Source organism: Musca autumnalis, unplaced genomic scaffold (assembly GCF_047663935.1).
Source record: "Musca autumnalis isolate F117 unplaced genomic scaffold, ASM4766393v1 scaffold_1, whole genome shotgun sequence".
NCBI classification, from domain to species: Eukaryota; Metazoa; Arthropoda; class Insecta; order Diptera; family Muscidae; genus Musca; species Musca autumnalis.
This window is the reverse complement of record NW_027411644.1, coordinates 265835878-265860698: the sequence shown is the minus strand read 5'-3', so window position 1 is coordinate 265860698 and position 24821 is coordinate 265835878. Positions and strand designations below refer to the sequence as shown.

The 24821-nt window shown below is 37.5% G+C and overlaps 1 protein-coding gene across 6 annotated transcripts in view; it reads left to right on the top strand.

Annotated features, from left to right (window-relative positions):
- The window catches only part of LOC141389508 (patj homolog), a 460965-nt gene that overhangs the window by 24686 nt on the left and 411458 nt on the right, over positions 1-24821 (top strand). For 3 of the 6 annotated variants that reach the window (XR_012409108.1, XM_073961100.1, XM_073961099.1), the window contains exons 2-3: positions 1677-5026; positions 5078-5875. Coding sequence is in view for 5 of the 6 variants with exons in the window: in XM_073961100.1 (XP_073817201.1) it covers positions 3208-5026; positions 5078-5856 (2598 nt within the window). In the remaining variant the exon portion in view is untranslated. Of the gene's footprint in view, positions 1-1676; positions 5876-24821 lie in introns of all 6 variants that reach the window. The other 3 variants (XM_073961097.1, XM_073961096.1, XM_073961098.1) reach the window with 1 other exon arrangement.

The window sequence follows — 24821 nt, the reverse complement described above, 5'->3', positions numbered from 1 at the left end:
TGAATTTGGATTTCAGTTTGGCGTTGCTTGAACGGATAATGGTGGAATTTCGAATTGTTGTATGACGTATGGTGTTGGTGTTTAGATAAGGATTTTTGAAATGCATACAAATTCTGAAATTAGGTTGAGGGCTGGCTGACTTATTGAGAAATACGAAATGGTAATAAATTTGACGTTGGTGTAGCAATGAAGCTGGGATTATATAAAGTACAAAATTGCAATAAATTTGGTATTGGGCTAAGGAATAAAAGTGGAATTCTGATTTATTATTTATTTGTCAGGTTCATTGTTAGAAGTGGTCGTACAATAAATGTACTAGAAGTATTAACTAATACTAAATATTAGTTATGAGGATAACTGTTGAGATTGGATCAGAATGTTTACTTAAATCCGCCTTTAAATGTATGAAAGGTTTCTACATGTAATACCATTGGCATTGAGTGAACAAGTAGAGCTAAAACTGTAACAAATGAACTAAGGTTCTGGCTTCTAAAAATTGTACTGAATAATGTAATATTGTTTCTATGTTAACACGAATTCGGTTTCTAAATAATGTCATAATTTTTCCACAAACATCCCAGACGGGACAATGGATACTGCTCTCATATCAATGAGTGCACCCCGTTTCATATTAGCTCAATGATATGGGACCTACTGTTTATCGCCGAGTCCGAACGGCGTGCCTTACGACACCACTTGTAGAGAAGTTTTAAATGCCTGAAATACTCAGGAAATGTCGCAAACATTACTGAGGGGTATTTTGCCACCGTTGAAAATTTGATGTTGCCTGACCGGGGAATCAATCGGTTTTCTACACTTTGATATCACAAATTCCAAAATTCGTTTGGAAAATGTGGATAAAATTTTCAAAATACCCATACCGTTCTAATAAAACATGGACTGAAATTTAAAATGTAGGCCGCTGTTCAAGTGTAGAGGTCTTAGATTCGAACAAAATGTGTACGAACAGTACCTGAAAGAAATGAAATGTCAATTCAAATAGGTATTAGTACATAAAATTTTTCAGTGTTCACCAATTAAATATTGTTTATTTGAATATTATTCCTTTTCCGCATACGAAGTAGCGGGCATTTTGCTAGTAACATAATAAATATGGAGTATATTCATCACGGAATTCGTATTTAATATTGGAATGATATGACATGAAGAAGTAATTCAGATTTCATTGGAAGTTTCTGTCAAAAATATTATACAAACAAAATATTTCTGTACAGAAACTTCAGATAAATATAGTTTCGATTTTAAATATCCTAACATAAAAAAATATTTATGAGGAAGAAAAAATGTAATAATTGCTTACATTAGCTTAATAAATTTTGTTCGACCAAAACATTTTGGGGGGAAGGGTGCCCGGGACCCCCTGCGTACGTCCCTGTACCTTTCGTATTATTAAAGTCATCTCAAACACCAATTTCCAATTAAAAAATAAAAGAAAAATACAATGTAAACATTTTATAAAACAACAAACTCGACATTTTAGTGAACACTTTTCTTGGTTAACCGACATGGTCATTAAAAACAACAACAACATCGCTGACAAAAGTAACAACAAAATGGCCTTAATTTTTCTCCGGTTTCTTTAATCTTGCCACTAACAAACGTGATTTTTTCTAATAAAGGATTTTCTTTTGTATTTTTTCTCTTCCTTTATTTAGATGCCCAAATGTGTTTGACTAGAAATATGTTTTTTGGAAATGTAATGAACATGTTAAATCCCCTGCAAACCCTTCGTTTCCCCACTACGAAAAACATCACCGTAAATGACATAAGAAAACGTGCTCACTTGAAAATTTGTTAAATACTTTTTTTCTAACATCGGTATGCAAAAAAACGACGGAATATGGAGCAAGAATACCTTTTTACCCCAGTAAGCAGACATTGAATAATTCGAAAAAAAATCAACGGGATCTGAAGCAAGTGATGTATGTATGTGAAAGGAATTCGAAAAGAGGCAAAATAACGTGTTGGTGGTATTTCTGTTGTTGCTGTTGTGAGTAAAAGGTTAAACAACGGCAACGGTAGCAAGCAACACCTGTCGGTTTCAATATCCCCCCCTCCCCGTTTGTCCTTTCTGAATACCCAATACCCCAACCATAGCCTTATTGCCCTGGCTGCCTGTCGTATCGGTCTGTCTCTCTTTAATATGCAAAACAGACACAGAAATGGAATAAAGAACATTTTGGCCCCCTTCCAAGTTGTAAAAATGCTGTTGCTAAACATTTGTTAAAAAGGGCGTAACAAATTAAAAGCGTTAGGAATCTTCAACTGCAGAAACGTCGAGCGAGCAAACCACTAACATCATCAACATTCGTAGAACCTGCAACGACATATTTATGCCCTGAAACGAAAACAATTATTATGTCTGTTGAATATTGGCCAAAGACAACGGCAACACCAGCACCATCACCAGCAGCAGAAGACGACGACGAAGAACTAGAAATAGAGGATACTGTAAACGACAGGACAAATTTAAACAAATTTGATATAACCAATAACAACAGCAATAACAAAGGCCACAATTTGGAAAGTGTTGCCAGCATCGGTGACATTAGAGGCAGCCAACAATTTGTTAAACACCCACAAATCAAAATCAGCGGAAATCAAATATCAGCAACAACACATCCAAAGGATGTTAGGGAATGTCCAGTAAGTCGGGATTGTGATATATGACGTAAATTTTTTCAACAAAAACTACAACAACAACACCAAAGAGAACATCAAGAACAGTCAACTCATCATCACCATCATCGTCAGCAGCAGCAGCAACAACAACAGTATTATTTTCATCATTTACCGCAGCAACAGCAGCAGAAACATCAACACTATCATCATTGTCACGACCATCAACATCATCAACAAGCTGAGGAATTTGTTAGCCGTGAATCTCAGGCAGCTGTATTAACAACAACATCGTCTTCATCACCAACATCGTTAGTAACGCCACCCTTAAACACCTTGATTTGCACACGTCATGTTACAACATGTCCGGCTCACACTAAACATTGTCACGGCCAACAACAACATCAGCAGCAGCAGCAATCACACAACTGTCACAAAACACACTTGTCATTACGACCTCAATTTCAACAACAACATCAAATCCATCATTTGGAGCATAACCACGATATCGTCGAAGACGATCACGACGACGAAGACAACAGCCCGCCGGAGCCCTTCTATGCCAATATGGTTTTAAGCACCGAATGGTCCCAGGTCGAAGTGATTGATCTCTACAATGATGGCAATGGCTTGGGCTTCATACTGGTGGGCGGACGCAGCACTGGTGTGGTCATCAAAGCCCTAACACCCGGTGGAGTGGCTGAACGTGATGGCCGTCTACAGTGCGGTGATCATGTACTGCAAATCGGTGATGTGAATTTACGTGGTTTTAGCTCGGAACAAGTGGCGACAGTTCTTCGTCAGACTGGAGCTCAGGTTCGTTTGATTGTCGCAAGACCGGTGGAATCAACAGCCACCGATTTCCAACATTTAGCTAGTCATGCCCCAATTATTCCAACTAAGCTCCTTTCCGACCCAGAAGAATTGTCTCGACATTTATTTCATAATCCCGGTTTGCCAACAAGTTCGGAAGCGGCCTTGGCAGCTGCATCATTGGTGGCTGGTGGTGGGGCAGCGGGTGGTGCTGCTGCTTGCTCAACAATGATGCTGGAGGGTGTAACGGCTGCCGAAACCCTCGGCGCAAGTGCCTATTATCCTGCCACACCGGACACAGAATTAGCTGATCTCCCCTTGCCACCAATACCCAAAGAGTTAACAAATAGTTCAGCAGCCCGCATGTGTCCCAAAGATTTAGACATTGTACCATTTTCCATTGTTTCTCCACCTCCCTTGTCGGGTGGGGGAGGAGGCAAAACGTTAACCTCCTTCTCGCCACCTGATGTGGGGCCTATACCTCCTCCGCCTCAATCATCACTGAAGACAAAGTCAACACCACCACCACTACATATGGACCACATAGAGACTGTGATAGCTGGTATAACTACAACTGGCACCTCATCTAACGATCCCGATGAATGTTGTTCAATAACCTCCTCAAACTACATGGATTCACCGGAAACCGAAACGTATCATGTTAAGCTGTGCAAAAATGTCTATGGCCTTGGCATAACTGTGGCCGGCTACGTTTGCGAAGAAGAAGATTTGTCTGGTATATTTGTGAAAAGCATTATTGAGGGTAGTGCTGCTGAAATGAGCGGACAAATACAAATCAATGATCGCATAGTGGCGGTCGATGGCAAAACGCTGGCCGGTTGCACAAATCATCAGGCGGTGGAAATGCTGCGCAATACTGACATTGAAGTCCATCTCACCCTGGAGAGATTCCTAAGAGGGCGAAAATATGAACATTTGCAGGTAGCACTGACAGAACTGAAAGCCTCTATGGATACCCAATCCCAGTATTCGCTGCCACCTTCACCCTCAATAGCCACCCTGTCTTGGTTACCACCTAAGTCCGATGTCGATTCCATTGCCACGGAAGGTGGTATAGTTGGAGGCACAAGTGTAATGGATTATGCCGAGCTACCCTCCAGAGAAACTGTAGATTCACAAATGTCCCACATGCTGGATAAAAGTGAACACAGTTATGCCGGTACCATGGCAGGAGCGGACAATGTGAGTCGTTCCTCAAAAACACCCACAACGCCTGACATCAATAAACCACCTTTGGCCAATGGAAAGGCCTGTGTCATAACGTCACCCGACCATGAGAACCAAACGAAAACTAAACAACTCAACGGTTCTCTGGGATCCCGAACACCGACAATAGAAAATGTTGCTGAAATTAGTGCTGCCACCACGCCTCCCAGTAGTAAAGATAATAAAAAGACAAAACAAACACCACCTAGTGATCTGGCGATACGTAAACTATCCTCGCCCCTAGCCGTGTCACAACCGTGTCCCCCGTCCCAGTCCTCACCGTCTGTACCACCCCCCTTAGAACATTCCAGTCCCAGTGCGGATTCGCTGAAAGTTTCATGGAAAAGTGAGTTCCCCGACTGTGAAATTTTAGTTGCCGAAATAAATAAACTTTCAGGTCTAGGAATTAGCCTTGAGGGCACCGTCGATGTAGAGTGCGGCATTGAGAAACGTCCCCATCACTATATACGCTCGATACTGGAAGATGGTCCCGTCGGACGCCAGGGTATACTAAAGCCTGGCGATGAGCTGCTGCAGGTTAACGAATACCGTTTGCAGGGTCTCAAACATACCGAAGTGGTAAAAATCCTCAAAGAACTGCCTTCACATGTCAAATTGGTGTGTGCCCGCGGTCCAACCGCACCCTCTATCATTAATACATCCCAGAATCCGGAAGCCTTTGAAACGCGCAGCCTTCTACCCGGTGGCCATCAGAGCCTGCAGAATCTCATGAGCAAAGCTCAGTCGGAGAGTTCTTTGTATACCTCTAGCACTGCCACACTAACGGATCAGCAACGTTCAAAATCATTAGAAAATGTATCGGGCCTAGCGCTATGGAGTTCAGATGTGACCATAGTTGAAATTGAGAAAACCGAACAGGGTTTCGGTTTCTCCATATTGGACTATCAAGATCCCTTAGATCCAGATGGCAGTGTTATAGTCATACGAGGTCTAATCAGAGGTGGCTCCGCTGAGGCGACAAACGACATATTTCCCGGTGATCGTTTGGTCAGTGTGGGTGAACACAGTCTGCAGGGTTTGGATTTAGATGAAGCTGTAACCATACTAAAGGGAATGCCATTGGGCCTTACGAAATTGGGTATATGCCGACCATTATCAACATCCGACAGCAATATAGCATCACCAATTGGAGATGGAGATTCACCGAGTACATAGCTTTCATTGGAGATATACTGTGAGTATAAAAAAAAGTTTTGCTATTTACATACATACGTACACAAATATTTGAACATATGTTTCACAATTTCCTTATTGCTTTGGTGGTGTTGTTTTTCTAAGTTTATGATTTATAGTAGAATTCCAAAAAGTCATCATAAACTGATGTTGGCTTCATTTAATCATTTCATGGGCCTATTGGAGTTATTTATGTGAGAAATGTGAACGAAACTTCGTATAAGGCACACACACATCCATACATACAAACATGCATTACCAATATATCAAAGTACAAAAGAACGATGTATCCGAACAAAGAAGAAAAGTGGCTTTTATTACCTAGCTTTGCTTTGCACAGATGCCAATGTTGTAACAAATGGACTTTTGAAACTTTCAACATAGATATGAAAATAGGGTAGAGGAATGTGGAAACTCACTCGATATATTATATGGCAAGTTTCGTGGATTTTAGAACTACATAGTTTATTTAAAGTCGAGATTTTGATTAATGAAGCAAGCGGAGATATCGGTTAAGTCAAACATTTTAAGGATATCCTAGCAGGCCCCAGTCCGCGTTGCTGGGTCGTCATAATGAGTTTTAAAGACAACTTCTTTTTTATATTTATCAACAGATTTTGACTGTAACCTTTCTTTTCTCTTACGGACTTGGTTAGATTTTTCGCGGTTTTTGCAGAAAACAAGCAAAAAAGTTTCAATCGGCTTTGCCAACGGAGATATACCCTCAGCCTATGTGAATTGAAACTTTCATCAATGGACAGATCGGATATATTTAGGGTCTTTTCAGAATATTTGACTCTTTTTGGACATTTGAACTTGCAGACGAAAATGTGGATTAGAATTATAATATAACTAGCAAATGCCCGCTACTTCGTATGCGAAAAGGGAATAAAATATATATGGACAATACTTAATATGGAAGTGGTGAAAACTGGTGATTCTGTTGTACTAAAACCTATTTTTAATACCAACATTTAATCGATTTAATTCCTTAATTTAATTTCTGTAATTAAAAAAAAACATATCTGTCGTATCGCACCCCTACACAGCTACCATATTTTTTATTTCGAATTTCCAAAACTACGACCTTATATCACAGACATACACCAACAGCGACTCATATTGCAAATTTCAGGCTTGATTTCTGGTTTTACCCCTTCAATAACGCAGGATTCCCTCCCAATACGAATTTCCAAACACTAAACATTATCTCACCCCTTCACAACAACAATAACGCACATTCACAATTAAAGGTCCTAGCTTCAGCGGTTTCGCCAAGAACCCGAATAGGTTCTTAAATTTTTCGGAATATATCCCCATATAACGGTACCCCTCGACTTAGTGCATTTTAAAATAGAACAAATCTATATTGCCCAATTTTCTTTAAATTTGGACTTTGAATACTCAGAGGATATAAACGTTTAATTTAAAAAATGTCTACTTCAATACACTTTTATAAGAAGAGATATTTTGAAGACTTAGAGTATTTTGAAGATTTTATGCACATTTTCGAACCGAAATTCGGAATTTGTGGCATGAAAGTTAAGAAAAAAACTACTTTACAAAAAAATTTTACTTAATGTGCGTGTGTATCAACCGTATATAAGGGTAATTGTTTTGATGCATTTCAATTTAGGCCCTTTTATTATCAAGGGGTGAAAACCTTCGAGTTAACAAAATTGTAGCATTGGACCATGTTTCCAAATTATCAAACAAAAACAAAAAACATTTTTTGAAAAGATACTTCACACGGTACCAACATGTTACCAAACTTTTCTTACACATAATTAAACGTTTCAAAACTTACTTCCTCATATTCAACATATATCTCAACCGCAATTCACTTTTCCAGCTTTATACAAGGTGCCGCAAAAGTAATCTTCCGAAGTTTTTTTGGCTGTAATTTAAAAAAAAAGAAAAACTTTGATTTTTCTTGTGGATTATTTTTATTTGGTCTTTTAATTTTTTTACATCAAGTCGAGAATATGATATCAGATAAATGGCCGCCGCCACAATTTATTGTCTTTTGAGCCCTTTTTATGTCATTTTCCATCACTTTGGCCAAAACTTCCGGCGATAGGTCCTCTCATTCTTGTCGGATATTGTCTTTAAGAGCTGAAAGAGTCTGAGGCTTGTTGACATAAACCGGCGACTTCAAAAGGCCCCACAAAAAGAAGTCTGGAGCGCCTCATCACTCAGGATTATTTTTGATGAAAAATCATCTTCCTGTTGGTGGTGATTAAGGATGGCTTGATCGTATGTTAGACGCGATTGGCGGTCAGCATCTAACAGCTGATGCACCGTCTGGACTTTGTACGGAAACATCTTCAAATTTTGTACCAAAATTCGCTGTAAAGACCGTCAACTGATACCCATTTGCGTGGCACGTCGTCTGGCCTATGTCGACGGAGCTTCCATGACATCCTCGGCTACAGCAGCAATATTCTCTGCAGAACGGATACTCCGGGGTCTGCCATGCATGGCAGCATCACGTGTTGTGCCAGTCTCTTCGAGGCGAGCGGCTAAACGTCAGCGACGAAATTCACGTTGTGCCAAAGTCAGCGACCGATTATTGGCCAAATAAATAGTCACCAATATTCCGCGTTCTGGAGCAGTGTAGCGTAATATTGTTTATTAACGTGTATTTTACATGTGTTTACTACACAAATGTCAAAACAGAACTGACATTAGGGGCAAATCGCTAAATTTATAGCATTTTCTGATAGGAAAATTACTTTTGCGCCACATTGTATGTTCCCCTGAACCCAATTATAGTACTATTTAGTACTTTTTGTATAAATAAGTAGGAATTTTAAAAACTTCTTCTATACCTCCACTCTAGAGATGGGTAATCTAGTTTCTAGTTCCTTGTACTAGTTACAAAACGTATGAGTAACATCGTGAAATATAACGTGTGATATTAAGTTTACGTAGTTTTTCAAAGAAAAAATTTGGGGCATTGGAACTGCGAAGTGAACTATGTAGTTCCTTTGGCCCAACTCTACTCCACTCTAAACAAAAATTGCTAATCTAATATCGAATTTCAAATCCAATACCGAATTTCAAATTTAAAAATTCCAGTTCTACTTCTTTTCAAATTCACAAATTGTACAAAATTCTGTACCAAATAGCAAATACCAAAAGGTACCAAATTTTATACCATTTACCACTTTCCAGCTCTTTCCGTTCACCTAAATCCAAATTATAGCCAATGTAGTTTCATTTAGCACTTTTCCATAAGTACGAATATCCAAAGTTACAGCAATCCTACACTCCAACAGTAATCTGTTCTGGCAAATACAAATTGTACCAAATTTTGTACCTTTTACCACTTTTCGTACACGACTTTCCAAAAACTACTTTCGTACCTTAACTCTTTCCGTTAACCTAAATCCAAATTACAGCCAATGTAGTTTCATTTAGCACTTTCCATAAGTACGAATATCCAAAGTAACAGCAATCCTACACTCCAACAGTAATCTGTTAACGCAAATACAAATTGTATCGAATTTAGTACTGCTTGGGGCTCATTAGTACGATTTCCCAAAGTTACCTTCATATCTCAATTCTACATTCCAACAGTAATCTTAATTCCAAGTTTCAGGATTGCAGCTCTATCTGTTCACCGAAATCCAAATCATACTAAACTCACTACCATTTAGGACTTTTCGACCTTTGGTACATCTTTCTTACTCTGTATCAGTGACCCTCATTCCAAATCTCAGGATTCCAGCTCTATTCATTTATTCAAATCCAAATTGTACTATATTTAGTACTTTTCGTACACTTTTAGTTCGAATTTCCAAAAACCTTTCTTTGTTACGCTCCATCAGTGACCCTTATCCCAAATTCCAGGCATCCTGCTCTACCCGTTCACCCAAATCCACATTGTACTAAATTTAGTACCATTCAGTACTTTTCGTACACTTATAGTTCGAATTTCCAAAAAAAAATTCTTTGTTACTTTCCATCAGTGACCCTCATTCCAAATTTCAGGATTCCAGCTCTATCCGTTCACCCGAATCCAAATTGTGCTAAATTTAGTACCATTTAGTACTTTTGCTACTCTCCATCAGTAACCCTCATTCCAAATTTAAGGACCATTTAGTACTTTTCGTACACTAATAGGTCAACTTTCCAAAAACCTTTCATTGTTACTCTTCATCAGTGACCTTCATTCTAAATGTTAGTATTCCAGCTCTATCCGTTCACCCAAATCCAAATTGTACTGAATTTAGAACTTTTCGTGCACTTACAATTCGGATTTCCAAAAACTTTTCTTTGTTACTCTCCATCAGTGACCCTCATTCCAAATTTCAGGATTCCAGCTCAATCCGTTCACCGAAATCCAAATTGTACTAAATTTAAGTTAGAATTTCCAAAAACCTTTCATCGTTACTCTTCATCAGTGACCCTCATTCCAAATTTCAGGATTACAGCTCTATCCGTTCACCGAAATCCAAATTTTACCAAATTTAGTACCCTTTAATACTTTTCGTACGCTAAAAGGTCGAATTATCAAAAACCTTTCTTTGTTACTCTCCATTAGTGACTCCCATTCCAAATTTCAGGATCGCGGCTCTATCTGTTCACCGAAATCCAAATTGTACTAAATTTAGTACTTTTCATACCCTTATTGTTCGAATTTCCAAAAACCTTTCATCGTTACTCTTCATCAGTTACTCTCATTCCAAATTTCAGGATTCCAGCTCTATCCGTTCACCCAAATCCAAATTGTACTAAATTTAGTACCATTTAGTACTTTTCGTACACAAATAGGTCGAATTTCTAAAAACCTTTCTTTGTTATTCGCCGTTAGGGACTCCCATTCCAAATTTCAGAATTCCAGCTCTATGTTTTCACCCAAAGCGCAATTGTACTAAATTTAGTACCCTTTAGTACTTTTCGTACACTTATAGTTCGAATTTCCAAAAACCCTTTGGTACATCTTTTTAACTCTCCATCAGTTACCCTCATTCCATATTTCAGAATTCTAGCTCGTCCCGTTTGCTTAATACCAAGGGTACCATATTTAGTACGTTTTAGTACTTTTCGTACACTTCTAGGTCGAATTTTCAAAAACCCAGCCTTATCTCACCCCTACACACCAACAGCAACCTACATCCAAAATTTCAACTTTCTAGCTTCTGCGGTTTCGTCTGGGCGCTGATGAATCAGTCAGTCAGTGAATACCTCACCTCACTGCTCTTTTATATATGTATATAGAATATAGATAATAATAATTGTACCACAAACATCCCAGGCGGAACAGGGGAGACTTCTCTCATATAAATGAGTGCACCCCGATTCATATTAGCTCAATGATATGGGACCTACAGTTTATCGCCGAGTCCCAACGGCGTGTCCTATGACACCACTTGTTACATGGCTGAAATACTCAGGAAATGTCACCAACATTACTGAGGGGTATTTTGCCACTGTTGAAAACTTTATGTTGCCTAGCCGGGGAATCGAACCCACGACCTTCTGCGTGCAAGGCGGGTGTGCATACCATTGCACCACGGTAGCACCGTGGTTTAAAGTTCAAAAATGTTGAGGAGGAGGTACTTAAATGAATGGATCGACATAGTCCATTATGGAAGTGGATCTTGTTTAGGGAGTCATATCTTTTCAATAGATATCATTTCAGTGGGTCACCGTATAACGTTTGGACCAGTAAACCAGGAAAACATAATATCGCTGTAAACAGGACCACAACGAACAGCATCGGTATACATTTCCAAAGGATCTTCGAACAGACTCTAAACTGCACTTAGACACAAATGTTGAACTTTTGTGGGGGAGGTACCCTAAGATGAGGGTCATTTTAGAAGTTAAACTAAATTTAGACAAAATATTAGGAGATCCAAAGTTTGGACCAAATTAGTTGTCCCGTTTAAGAGATATTGTGCATACCATTTTAGTGACATTTTGTAAATATTAGGGGGATTTACCCGGAGTTGTGGACCGGTACTGCATACCTTCGAACTTTAACTAAGTTTGGACAAAATATGGCGAAGGCCAAATTTTGGACCAAATCGGTTGATCAGTTCGAGAGTTATCGTGCTCTCCAGCCACTACATATGGTGCTATAGGGGTTTTTTATACCTTTCGGGCTGTTTACTCAAAAGGTCTGGACTTGCCCCTGAAAAAACCTTTACCGTCGTAATCGAGGCAACTACTGCAAGGTGCTTCCACACTTCCACACCACAAAGTGATTTGAGAGCAGGTCTTGAAGTGAACTTATCCGAAGTACCCGAAGGAGTGGACAAATATAGTCAATACCTAATCTCGTCCAACCTGATCTATATCTGGTAGTTTTGATGTGTAAAGTATGTACCAAATCGATCACTCCCTTCAAAAGTTTTTGAACTTTTATGGAGGAAGTACCTGAAGGAATGGACAGATATGGCTCATCTTCGAACTTGAACTAAGTTTGGACAAAATATTAAGAAGGCCAAATTTTGGACCGAATAGGCAGATCTGTTCGAGAGTTATCTTGCGCTCCGACCACTACATGCGGTGTAATTGGGCTTTTGTTTGCACCTTTCAGGCTATTTTCTCAGGAAGTATGGACTTGCCCCTGATGAAAATTGTACCGTCGTAGGGGGGACAGTGAATACAAGTGGTACAATAGAAATAAAAGCGATTCGAGAGCAGGTCCTAAACTGAACTATTCCGAAATTTTGTGTGGGAGGTACCCGAAGGAATGGACTGATTGAGTCCATTTTGGAACCTCATCTAAGTCTTCTAGACATTTTACGATGTGCAAAGTATGGGCCAAATCGATTAATCCCTTTAAGAGTTATCGTGCGCACAAATTTTCCGATCATTTTCGAATTTTTGTGGGGGAGGTATCGGAAGGAGTAGACCGATATAACTCAAGTCAAAGTCACAAAACCTAAAAACGAGCTTCTAGGAGACATGTATTTCCAATGACTTATGATGTGTTACAAGGCTATGAAAAGCTTTTTACCTTACGATTTTTTTGAATGTAAGTGTTGATTCATTTTTCTTAAACTCACACGGTGTGCCTTAACCAAATTTAAAAGGAAGGTACTTACTCCTGGGAAGTTTTTGCAGATTCTGAAACTACAATGCTCATAAATGAGAAATATCAAGATACAAAAAAATTGCCGGAGCGATTTTCAAATAAATAGCGTTTTAAGTTCACGTTTTTAGGGGTTGTTCAGGATTTCACGATTTTGCGTGGAAACCGCGAGTCCTATGTAAATGGGTAGGTTGTAGCTGTGAAAATTCTCCAGAAGATTGACCTTTATGATATTTTCGTAGGTTTTACCGTTTTTGAGATATAGAAGTTCAAATTGAGACAATGCACTGGTTGTATCGCCTCCTTATAAACCAATGTCATTACTGCATTTTTCCAAATTAAACTTATATATCTTGAAAACGGTACAACCTAGGAAAAAAAATAAATTATCAAATCTTGTAGAGAATTTTCACAGCTTCAACATTTTTTTTAGACTCATTTCGATACGGCTTGCGGCTTCCAAGCAAAATCTAAAAAAAACCCTAAAATTGTGAATTTTGATTGCGATTTATTTAAAAATCCCTCTGGCGATTTTTTCTGTTTTTTTCATTTTTCTTATCTACGAACATTGCTGTTTCAGAATCCGCGAAATCTTCCCATGTGTAAGCGGTTTCCGTCAAAAGTTAGTTAAGGCGCACTGAACATGATATTGTTTTATAAGGAGGCGATATAGTCAGTGCATTGTCTTAATTTGAACTTCTATATCTCAAAAAGGGTAAAACCTACGAAAATATCATAAAGGTCAATCTTGTGGAGAATTTTCACAGCTACAATAATTTCTTTAGGCCCATTTACATTAGACTCGCGTTTTCCAAGCGAAATCGTGAAAACCTAAAGAACCCCTAAAAATGTGAACTTAAATCGCGATTTATTTGAAAATCCCTCCGGCGATTTTTTTGTTTCTTGATATTTCTCATCTATGAGCATTGTAGTTTCAGAATCTGCAAAAACTTCCCAGGTGTAAGCACCTTCCATTTAAAATTAGTTTAGGCGCACCGTGCTCATTTAAGGATCGTTGACCAATTTCAAGAAAATTAGGGGCGGTTTAGCCATAATTTTACACACGATTCCACTATCTTCCCTTACAGACATTGATTTTGGCTGGGTTATTTGTTATATGAAATCTATAATTCCTATATTTTCGTGACTTTTGCACATGTTTTCAACTATATTCGACTAAATATTCATAAATGAGCAAAATTTGTTTTTTTTTTCTGCCGTTTTCATAATGAAATATAACAGGTTTTCCCTTTTCTAGGACAGCGTTTTTCCTTGGCGCCTAATTATAATAATTTTGGTATAAAATGCATTATTTTTGCACACAGGAACACATGTTCTATTCGCATTAATTAAACTGTATACTAATATTGCGGAAAAAGATCGATAATAACCTGTTATTTAACAAAATATTTAAAAAAGTTAAAAAACCGACTATTTTTGACGCATCGAAAACAGGGTTAACAAACTTTTATTTATTATTCTTAGTTATAGGGTTGCCGTGGATCCCTGTTAATCACATTTTTTAATTGCCACAGGACCAACATATTTTTCAGTATTTGTTTTTTTGTTATTGGGCAGGGGTTTCTAAAATACCGAGGTGTTATTTTTGGTATAATTGAAAAATGACTATTTTTGACACTCATTGTATGTATGTACATGAAAAATGTATTGATGTAATCTATACTTATAAAAGAGTTCAGTAATGATGACTCACTGATTCACTGACTCACTGACTCACTGATTCACTGACTCACTGACTGACTGACTGACTGATAATCAACGCCCAGACTAAACGGCTAAAGCTAGAATCTTGAAATTTTGGGTGAGGGTCACTCTTGGACCGAAGGTGTCAGATAAGGCTGGATTTTTGGAAATTCGAACTAGAACTGAACTAAAAGTACTAAAAGGTACTAAATATGGTACCCTTTGTATTAGGCAAACGCGAAGAGCTAGAATTCTGAAATTTGGAATGAGGTTCACTGATGGTGAGTTAGAAAGGTGTACCAAATGGTTTTTGGAAATTCGAACTATAAGTGTACGAAAAGTACTAAAAGTTACTAAATTTAGTACTATTTGGTATTACGTGAACGGATAGAGCTAAAATCTTGAAATTTGGAATGCAAATCAAGGTTAGAAAGATGAGTTGATACAAGGAGGTGGTTTTGAAAATGTGCACTCATGTGTACGAATAGTACTAAATGGTACTAAATTTGGTACAATTTGAATTAGGGCGAACCGATAAAGTTGGAATTCTGAAATTTGTGAATTATTATTACTGTTGGAGTGTAGGTTAGAGATATGGAGGTAGTTTTCGAAGTTCGTACATATGGGTACGAAAGGTACTAAATAGTACCAAATAAGGTGCAATTTGGATTTGGGGGAACGGATGGAGCTGGAATCCTGAAATTTAGAATTAGGATTACTGTCGGGGTGTAGGATAGAAGTATTTTGGAAATTCGTACTTTTGGGTACGAAAAGTACTAAATGGTACCAAATTTGGTACAATATGAATTTAAGTGATCGGATAGAGCTGGAATAGTGAAATTTGGAATTAAGATTACTATTGGAGTGTGGGATTGGGATACTTTTGGAAATTCGTACTTATGGCAACGAAAAATACTAAATGGTACCAAATTTTGTACAGTTTGGATTTGGGTGATCATATACATTTGGAATCCTGAAATTCGAAAGTAAGATTACTTTTGGAGTGTTGGATAGAAGTAGGTTTGGAAATTCGGACCTATGGGAACAAAAAGTACTAAATGGTACTAAATTTGGTACAATTTGGAATACGGTGATCTGATGCAGCTGTAATTCTGAAATTTGGAATTAAGATTACTGTTCGCGTGTAGGATTGAGGTAGTTGTGGATATTGGTACTCTTGGGTACGAATAGCACTAAATAGTACCAAATTTGGTACAATTTGGATTTGGGTGAACGGATATAGCTGAAATTCCGAGATTTGGAATAAGGAGTACTATTGGAGTGTGGATAGATAAAGTTTTGGAAATTTTTAGTTATGGGTAGGAAAAGTACTAAATAGTACTAAATTTGGTACAATTTAGATTTCAATGATCGGATACATTTGGAATCGTGAAATTCGGAATTAAAATTGTTGTTGGAGTGTTGATAGAGGTAGGTTTGTAAATTCGTACTTTGGATACGAATAGTACTAAATGGTACCAAATTTGGATTTGAGTTATCGGATGTATCTGGAATTCTGAAATTCGGAATTAAGCTTATTGTTTGAACATAGCACTGAGGTAGTTTTGAAAATTTGTACTTATGTGTACGAAAAGTACTAAATGGTACCAAATCTGGTACAATTTGGATTTGGGTGAACGGTGAACTGGAATCCAGAGATTCGGAATAAGGATTACTGTTGGTGTGTAGGATTGATGAAGTTTTTGAAATTTTTAGTTTTATGGGTACGAAAAGTACTAAATGGTACCAAATTTTAATTTATGTGATCGGATACATTTGGAATCCTGAAATTCGGAATTACGATTACTGATGGAGTGTTGAAAGAGGAAGGTTTGGAAGTACGTACTTTGGATACGAAAAGTACTAAATGGTATCAAATTTGGTACAATTTGGATTACTGTGATCGGATGCAGCTGTAATCCTAAAATTTGGAATTAAGATTACTGTTGGCGTGTAGGATTGAGGTAGTTGTAGAAATTCGTACTCATGGGTGCGAAAGTACTAAATGGTACCAAATTTGGTACAGTTTGCATTTGGGTGAACGGATATAGCTGGAAACCCGAGATTTGGAATAAGGAGTACTGTTTGAGTGTGGGATTGATAAAGTTTTGGAAATTTGTAGTTATGGGTAGGAAAAGTACTAAATTGTACTAAATTTGGTACAATTTGGATTTCAGTGATAGGATACATTTGGAATCGTGAAATTCGGAATTAAAATTGATGTTGAAGTGTTGATAGGGGTAGGTTTAGAAATTCGTACTATGGATACGAATAGTACTAAATGGAACCAAAGTTGGATTTGAGTTATCGTTTGAACATAGCACTGAGGTAGTTTTGAAAATTTGTACTTATGGGTACGAAAAGTACTAAATTGTACTAAATTTGGTACAATTTGGATTTTGGTGATCTGATGTAGCTGCCATCCCCAATTTTGAATTTAAAATACCTGTTGAATTGTAGGATTGATAAAATTTTGGAAATTTTTAGTTATGGGTAGGAAAAGTACTAAATAGTACTAAATTTGGTACAATTTGGATTTGAGCGAACGGATAGAGTTGGAATAAAGAAATTTGGAATTAAGATTATTGTTGGAGTGTAGGATTGAAATATAGAAGTAGTTTTTGAAATTCGTACTTATGAGTGCGAAAAGTACTAAATTTGGTACAATTTGGATTTGAGCAAACGGCTAGAGCTGGAATCTTGAAGTTTGGAATTAAGATTACTGTTGGGGTGTAGGATTGATGAAGTTTTGGAAATTCGTACTTATATGTACGAAAAGTACTAAACGGTACTAAATTTGGTACAACTTGGATTTGAGCGAACGGGTAGAGCTGGAATCAAGAAAATTGGAATTAATATTACTGTTGGAGTGTAGGATTGAGATATGCTACAACTTGGATTTGAGCGAACGGTTAGAGCTGGAAACTTGAATTTTGGAGTTAATATTACTGTTGGGGTTAGCTTTGGAAATGCGTACTTAGTTTTAGAAATGCGTACTTATGCTTACAAAAAGTACTACATTTTGTACAATTAGGATTTAGGTGAAATTATAGCGCTCGAATCCTAAAATGTGGAATTAGGTACACTTAGGGGTACGAAATGGTTCCATGTATGGTACAATTTTGTATTGGATGAACGGATAGATCTGGATTCGTGAGATTTGGAATTAAGATTATTGTTATCATTTGCTTATAACGTCCGAGTTTAGAAATATGTGCCATAAATATACGTACAAAGTTGTAAATGGCACAGGATTTGGTACAATTTGTTATTGTGTAATGGGAATTTTGAAATAATAGGAGGAGGTTCGTATGTATATATTTACATGTAAAGTACTAAATAGTTTTATAATTGGGGGAACAGATAGAGCTAGAAATGAGGATGGCGGTTGTTGGGTTAGGCCGTATTTGCGCTGAGAACCTCAATTAAAATATCTCAAAAAATGTGGATTGCTCTTGATGTGTAGGCGTGACAAAAATCGAACTAAAGTGGTACGTATTAGTACACAAAATGTTTCCACCATTCTATATTATATATTGTTCATTTGTTTTATATATTTAACGCATACGAAGTAGCGGGCACTTTGCTAGTTACCAATATTAAATGCGATTTCTTCCTTGTCCAATAAAATATTTCCATTCATTTACTAAAAATCACAATTTCTTTAAGAAAAGACAAAGCACTAATTTATTCACTCACTTTACCGTCTTTACTCAACGATTGTATTGAGAGAACTGAAGAATAATGAACAACATAATACCATTTTTTTCCTCTTCGCTTGCTACGTTGGTTATTGCGTCTCCTATTACACCATAGACATAGCTCTTTATTATAAAACAGCATTTCGCAGCCGCGAGAGCCCTGTTGTTAATCTCTTTGACAAAAATCCTCTCTCCACCCATAAAAAATATGTTCTAACATAAAAAATATCTTGGTACCCAAACAAATAAAATTGAGATATGTTACAAAATGTTGCAAACATATATTTGTTTGGACACAAACAAATTATGTTTGATTTCCAATTTTTATACCCTCTTCCATGGAGTTTATTATGTTTGCCATTCAGTTTTTAACACCTCTTTGGTATAGAATCTATACAAAATGACGCGCCAATGCTTGCAGGGTTTTTTTTTTTTTTTTTTTTATTGCTTAAGCCTATAGATTACAAAAATCCTTACAGACTACATTAAATACAAAATAACTATATACAGAATTTATTAACAGAGTATTAACAATTTAAGTATTTAGGAATAATATTATTTTATTTTTGACCGAATGCCGATTTTCAGATAGATCAATGAGATGATAAAACTTATTAAATTCGACAAAGATACGTCGCAAAGGAGCGTTATTATCATAGTTGGAGGTGAAATAGCTTAATTTTAGAAATTGATAATGACGAGTTGGCCTGAAAGGAACGTTTAAATAAATTCTTTCCAAAGTAAATTCTGATTTTATCGTCCCCTGAATGACATTTAGTAAAAATGTAACATTTAGCATCGTGCGTCTACTTTTTAAAGTTGGTAATTTAATCAAATTTAAGCGAAATTCGTAAGATGGCAATGTCTGTGGGTTCCAACCTCGATTTCTAAGACAGAACATTAAAAATTGCTTTTGTACAGATTCAATAGAATTGGAGTGTATGGAATATGCTGGATCCCAAACTACTGATCCATATTCCAGAGGAGAACGAACAAATGAGATATATAGCTGTTTAGTAACAGCTGGATCGGAAAATTCTTTGCTCCAACGTTTGATAAAGCCGAGGTTTTTATATGCTCTATTTGTAATTAATGAAATATGTTCCCTGAAGTCCAATCTACGATCCAAGAGGATACCAAGGTCATTGATACTATCGACAGATTCTAACATATTTTCGTTAAAGTAGTATTTTGTGTTGATTTTTTGTAATCTGTAGAATGACATGAGTTTACACTTTAGAATATTTAATTCCAATAGATTGATGTTGCACCATTGATAAAAACTGTCAAGATCATGCTGTAGTTTCAGTTGATCAGAAGGATGATTCAAGGAATAAAATATTTTTACATCATCCGCATATTTTTACATCATTTTGAAAGTATTTTTTTCATTTGTCCTCCGAATTGGTTGTTACGAGGGCTGCACGATAACTATCTAGCCTAGGCAACACAGTGTGTTGCCAGGCGCCATTTAACTTTTTTTTTGGAAAGATTGACAGTTTTTAGCGTAAACGTACTCAGGACAGTTTGACATACGACCTTGTATTGTACTGTTTACAGTGACTTCAAAATAATCAGTTTCCAAAAAAAAAAAAAAATGGAATTTTCTTGTGAACATATTCGTCCGATAATTTTTCACAACTTTCAAAGTGGATAATCACGGCAAGAGTGCATTGATCAAATTAAATATTTGTATGTCTATAAAGGACTATCCTATAAACTGGTTTAATGAATTCAATCGTGGACGACACTTGCAAAAAAACGAAGGTCGTGGGATCGGCCAAAAACGGCCCTGGTGCCAGAAAACAATTGAGCCGCGTTGAACGGATAATGCAAGATCGCCAATTTACATACCGTGAGATAGAGGCATCCTTGGAAATTTCTTCCACCAACTAACATTTGATATTGCATGAACAACTGGCCGCAAAAAATGGTTTTTCTCGTCAGATCCTGTACAATTTGACAATCGCTCAAAAAAGGCTCTTGTCGATTTGTGCAAAGAAATTGTGAGTAAAAACAATTGCGGTACTTGAAACGACATTTATAAGATCGTTACATTCAACGAATCTTGGATCTATGCTTAGGAGCCCGAAACAAAACAGGAATCCACCGGTTAGGGCTTCGAAAGCGAGCCAAATCCAACGAAATTTGCTCATGTAAGAAACACTTCAAAGCAAAAGGTCGCATGTTACTTCGGCAAAACTGAGCCCTTGGCGACTATACGGCTTGAGCAACGTAAGACGGTTAATTCTTAGTGGCACACTTCATTTTATTTGCCTGAATTCTCCAGAAAAATTCGAGAAAGGAACAAGAGAAGACGAATCATTCTGCATCATGACAATACGAGCTCGCCAGAGGATGATGTAAAAGCGTTCAAAAGTCATGTTTTGCAGGTGTCTCAATCAGAGTAGAAAAAGTGATTCATCCGTTATCGTGTAGCCCTCGTATTTAATCACTCAAGAATGTCTCATCATCTAACGAATTGGTCTTTGGGAACACTTATTTTTATCCATTTAAAGAAGTAGTTTGTGTAACTACTTGTTTCCTTCTCTTCCCCCAAATCTGCGTAGCATTTTCCTAAAATGTTTTTTATTTTATTTTTATAATATCTCTCCACAATTAGTTTTACCATTAAATTGAAATGTCTCATATCCACAAAGCATTTGTAAAAGTCCTTCATTTAGAGACGTAAATTATTGTGATATTTGTCAGCATGCTTCTGAAAATATGTATGTATTTGTGTATTGAAGCAAAGCAACAAAGAATGCACTCAATGTAAACCCAAAATATTCGATATGTCATTGACAAATGTTGCAAATCAACATAACGAAACAGGGAGGCTGTGGTTGGGTACATTCATTCCATTGTTCATTCACAATGCCAACCATAGAACATTTAAACAATTGTTTGGGTGCTTTTGCTTTTGATGGCATGTTTGTATTGAAATATCAAAAAAGGAGACCTGCTTTTCAGCCTACTGATGATGTTGGAGACAAATTGTTTTTTATTTTGGCAAATTCCTAATTGAAGACACTGCCGCCACGGTCTACAGTGACAAGGGTTGGTTATTGACTGAAATCTGATTTTTATGACGGAAACACAAGAGTGCCAATCATCCGGTTCATCCGCTACGTAATTGCTATGCTGATTGACAAGAATCAATCAGTGCAAATAGTTAGTTGAGTGAAACAATTTTTAGAAAATTCGGCAATGACTGATTGAAGGTGGTGGAGACTAATGAAGAAATCATTAAAGTGTGGGGAGTTTCATGAATATTTAACATTTTATTGAGTGTAGTAGTGATGAAAATGTGTGACGTAGTGAATGAAAGATACCAATGAACGGTCCTGACCGGTTTTAACTTGGCAAAACCCAGGATTAATCTTGGTCCCTCTCCCATCTCAAATGGAAACTGACATCCTCTATAACAAAGATAAAAACATGGGTTTGGGCGTCGGGTTAGTAATCCACCCCTAGAAAAAAGCATCCTACTATGAAAAAACGAAGAAAAAGAAAAACATGTTCGTGATGGAAATACGATGGATTGAGAAAAGCGTCACAACAAGCCTAAAGTTGACGCACTTTATTATAGCTGCCATGACACAAAGGATGAGTTTGGTTGCGGATTTGTAGTTGGTCAGAGGTTAAAACATCTGGTCTACAGCTTAACCCCAGTGATTGAAAGACTTGCTTCAATACGGATAAAAGCAAAATTCTTCAACATTAGCTTCATCTGCGATCATGCTCCAACCCAAGGCAAGCACGAGCAGGCCAAACATACGAGCGCATAGAAGAAACTTATGACCGCTGCCCTACCCATGACATTAAAATTATTCTAGGCGATTTTAATGCCAAAATTGGAAAGGAGAATATCTTTGGCCCAACAGTCGGGAAATTCAGTCTCCACAGTGAAACATCTGAAAATGGAATGAGCCTGATGGAAACAGGGTAGTTAGCATTTTCAGATTTAAGCATCTCGATATTCATAAGGGCACCTGGCTGTCTCCAGATCAAAGAACAAGAAATCAATTTGATCACGTTGTGATATATGGAAGACATTCATCGAGCGTGTTGGATGTACGATCGTTCCGAGGAGCAAACATTAACTCGTAGGGAATAAAATACGAACTGATACAACGCCGAAGTTGGACATCGGCAAGCTGCAATCACAACAGATAGCTAGCCACAGCATATTTCTTTCACTCAACTGGCCCAATTGCTCAATCAAGGCACTCCTCGTCGCGATAACATATACGCACAATAGCAAAATATGGGCCACTACATGCTAACAGCCTCAAAAGCCATACTTGGATACCAGAGACCTCCACCAAGGAACCCATGGTATGACCAGGAGTGTCGTGCTGCTACCGAAGAGAAAACTGCGGCATATAGGGCTACTTTACAATCAGTAGCAACGCGTAGCGCACGAGAGAGGTATGGGGAGAAAAGGAGAGAGGAGAAACATCTATTCCGCACAAAAAAAGAGAGAAATGGAAAAGCGGGAGTGTGAAAAATCGAGTTGTACAGGAGTTAGAATGAAGTCTGAAAATTCTACTAAAGAGTTAAACATCAAACTGATGGCTGTGGTCCAAGTCCTGTAGAGATCAGCAATGTAATTTGGCGACACGCTGATAAGGTCCATTCATCAGCTAGTTAGCATTATCTGACAGGAAGAATGCGTACCCCTATCCTTTGTCTCGTCCACAAGAAAGGATATGAGACGGTATGCTCTAACTACAGGGGCATAAGTCTTCTCCCTATTACCTACATGTTAGTGTCAGGGATATTGTGCGCAAGACTAAAGCCTATGGTCGATGAAGTAATTGGGCCATGTCTAAATTTGGTATTCCAGAAAAGCTCATTCGTTTTTGTAAAATGACTTTAATTGATACCCGGTCCTCAGTTAAAATAAGATACAACATCTCCGTACAGTTTAGTGCCAAATGAGATTTCAGACAAGATGCAAACGTCAAAAGAAATGGCGCGATTTACACCAATAGCCACATGTTACTTGCTTATGCTGACGATATAGACATCATGGGCCGATCAGTAAAAGAAGTAACTGATACCTTTAGGAAGGACCGCATGGAGGCACATGAAGAACTAGGAGGTCAAGGCTTCGATGGAGCGAACAAATCAAGCATGAAATCAGAAGACTCGATATCCCAGGTAGGGAAAATAAATCAACAAAAAGAGAGGAATAGAGATCTTCTCTTAGTTCGGCTTAAGGAAGAAATGGTTTGTATAGGGGCAGCTAAGTAATTAAGTATATGATGAAAATATAAAATACGACATACTTCAGAAATATAAACTAGCTTTACCACAGGAGTCAAAACGACAGTCTAACTGTCAATAATTTACCAGCTCTGTTTTAAACTTCTCAGAATTGAAAAAATGCATGTGGGGATATCATTTATCCATCCCTTTTATCCGTGTATCGAGACTATTTTCTTAAGACTGGGCTGTCTATGACTTTGGTGCAATTTTTTACAACCATATCCTACATAACAAAATTATATTTGGGATCATTGTCTTTGCAATTTTTATATGTATTCTCAGCCTTACGATGTGCGTAATCGAACGACAATTCTCAAACCGATTAACCAATTGGATCCAAATTTTGCACCTCGTAATATTTTGCCCAAACTTAGATCAAATTTAAAGATGGACCCTATCGGACCACTAATTCGGGTACCTCCAGCATACAAATTCCAAAATCAGTGATAAAATAGTGCACAGGAGTATTCGAATGTGCAGTTTAAGGACATACGTGGGATGGTCGATGACTTTCCAAACAATGAACACGCAAATACATACCATCAAAAATAGAGTTATTGTTTCCTGCTGGATCTAACGAGAAAAACCAATTTCTGTGGCCAGAGGTTCATGCAATATCAAATGTTAGTTGGTGGAAGAAAGGGTGCCTCTATATCACCGTACATAACATGGCTATCTTGCATTATCCGTTCACGCACAGCCTAATTTTTTCTGATACAACGGCCGTTTTTGGACGACCCCACGATTTTAGTTTTTGGCAAGTGTCGGCCACGATTCAATTCATTTAACCAGTTTTTTAAAGTGAAATGCGAAGATTTCATTTCATCGATGTATTCTTGCCGTGATTATCTACGTCGAAATTTGTGAAAAATTCTAAGTAAGTTTAATTTTTTTTGCAAAATAGTTTTATTAATTCAAGTCACAACACATGATCGTATGTCAAACTGTCCTAAAACTGTCAAACTTTCCAAAATATCAAATGGTGTATGTTGCCTAGGCCAGAATGTTATCAAGCAGACCTCGTAGTGTTGCATTTTGTTGTACGACAGTGCAATTTTCTTATGGCAAATTATTCTTCCAAAAGTTCAAAAAAAAAAAAACCGCCGACACCAACTCAAATTACTGATGAGCATGCAATCCTACGGTTGCCGGTTCTATTCTAGGCTGTAACCTCAAGAATTGTGTTTGTGTTCGTATACTTTTTCCGGAATTAA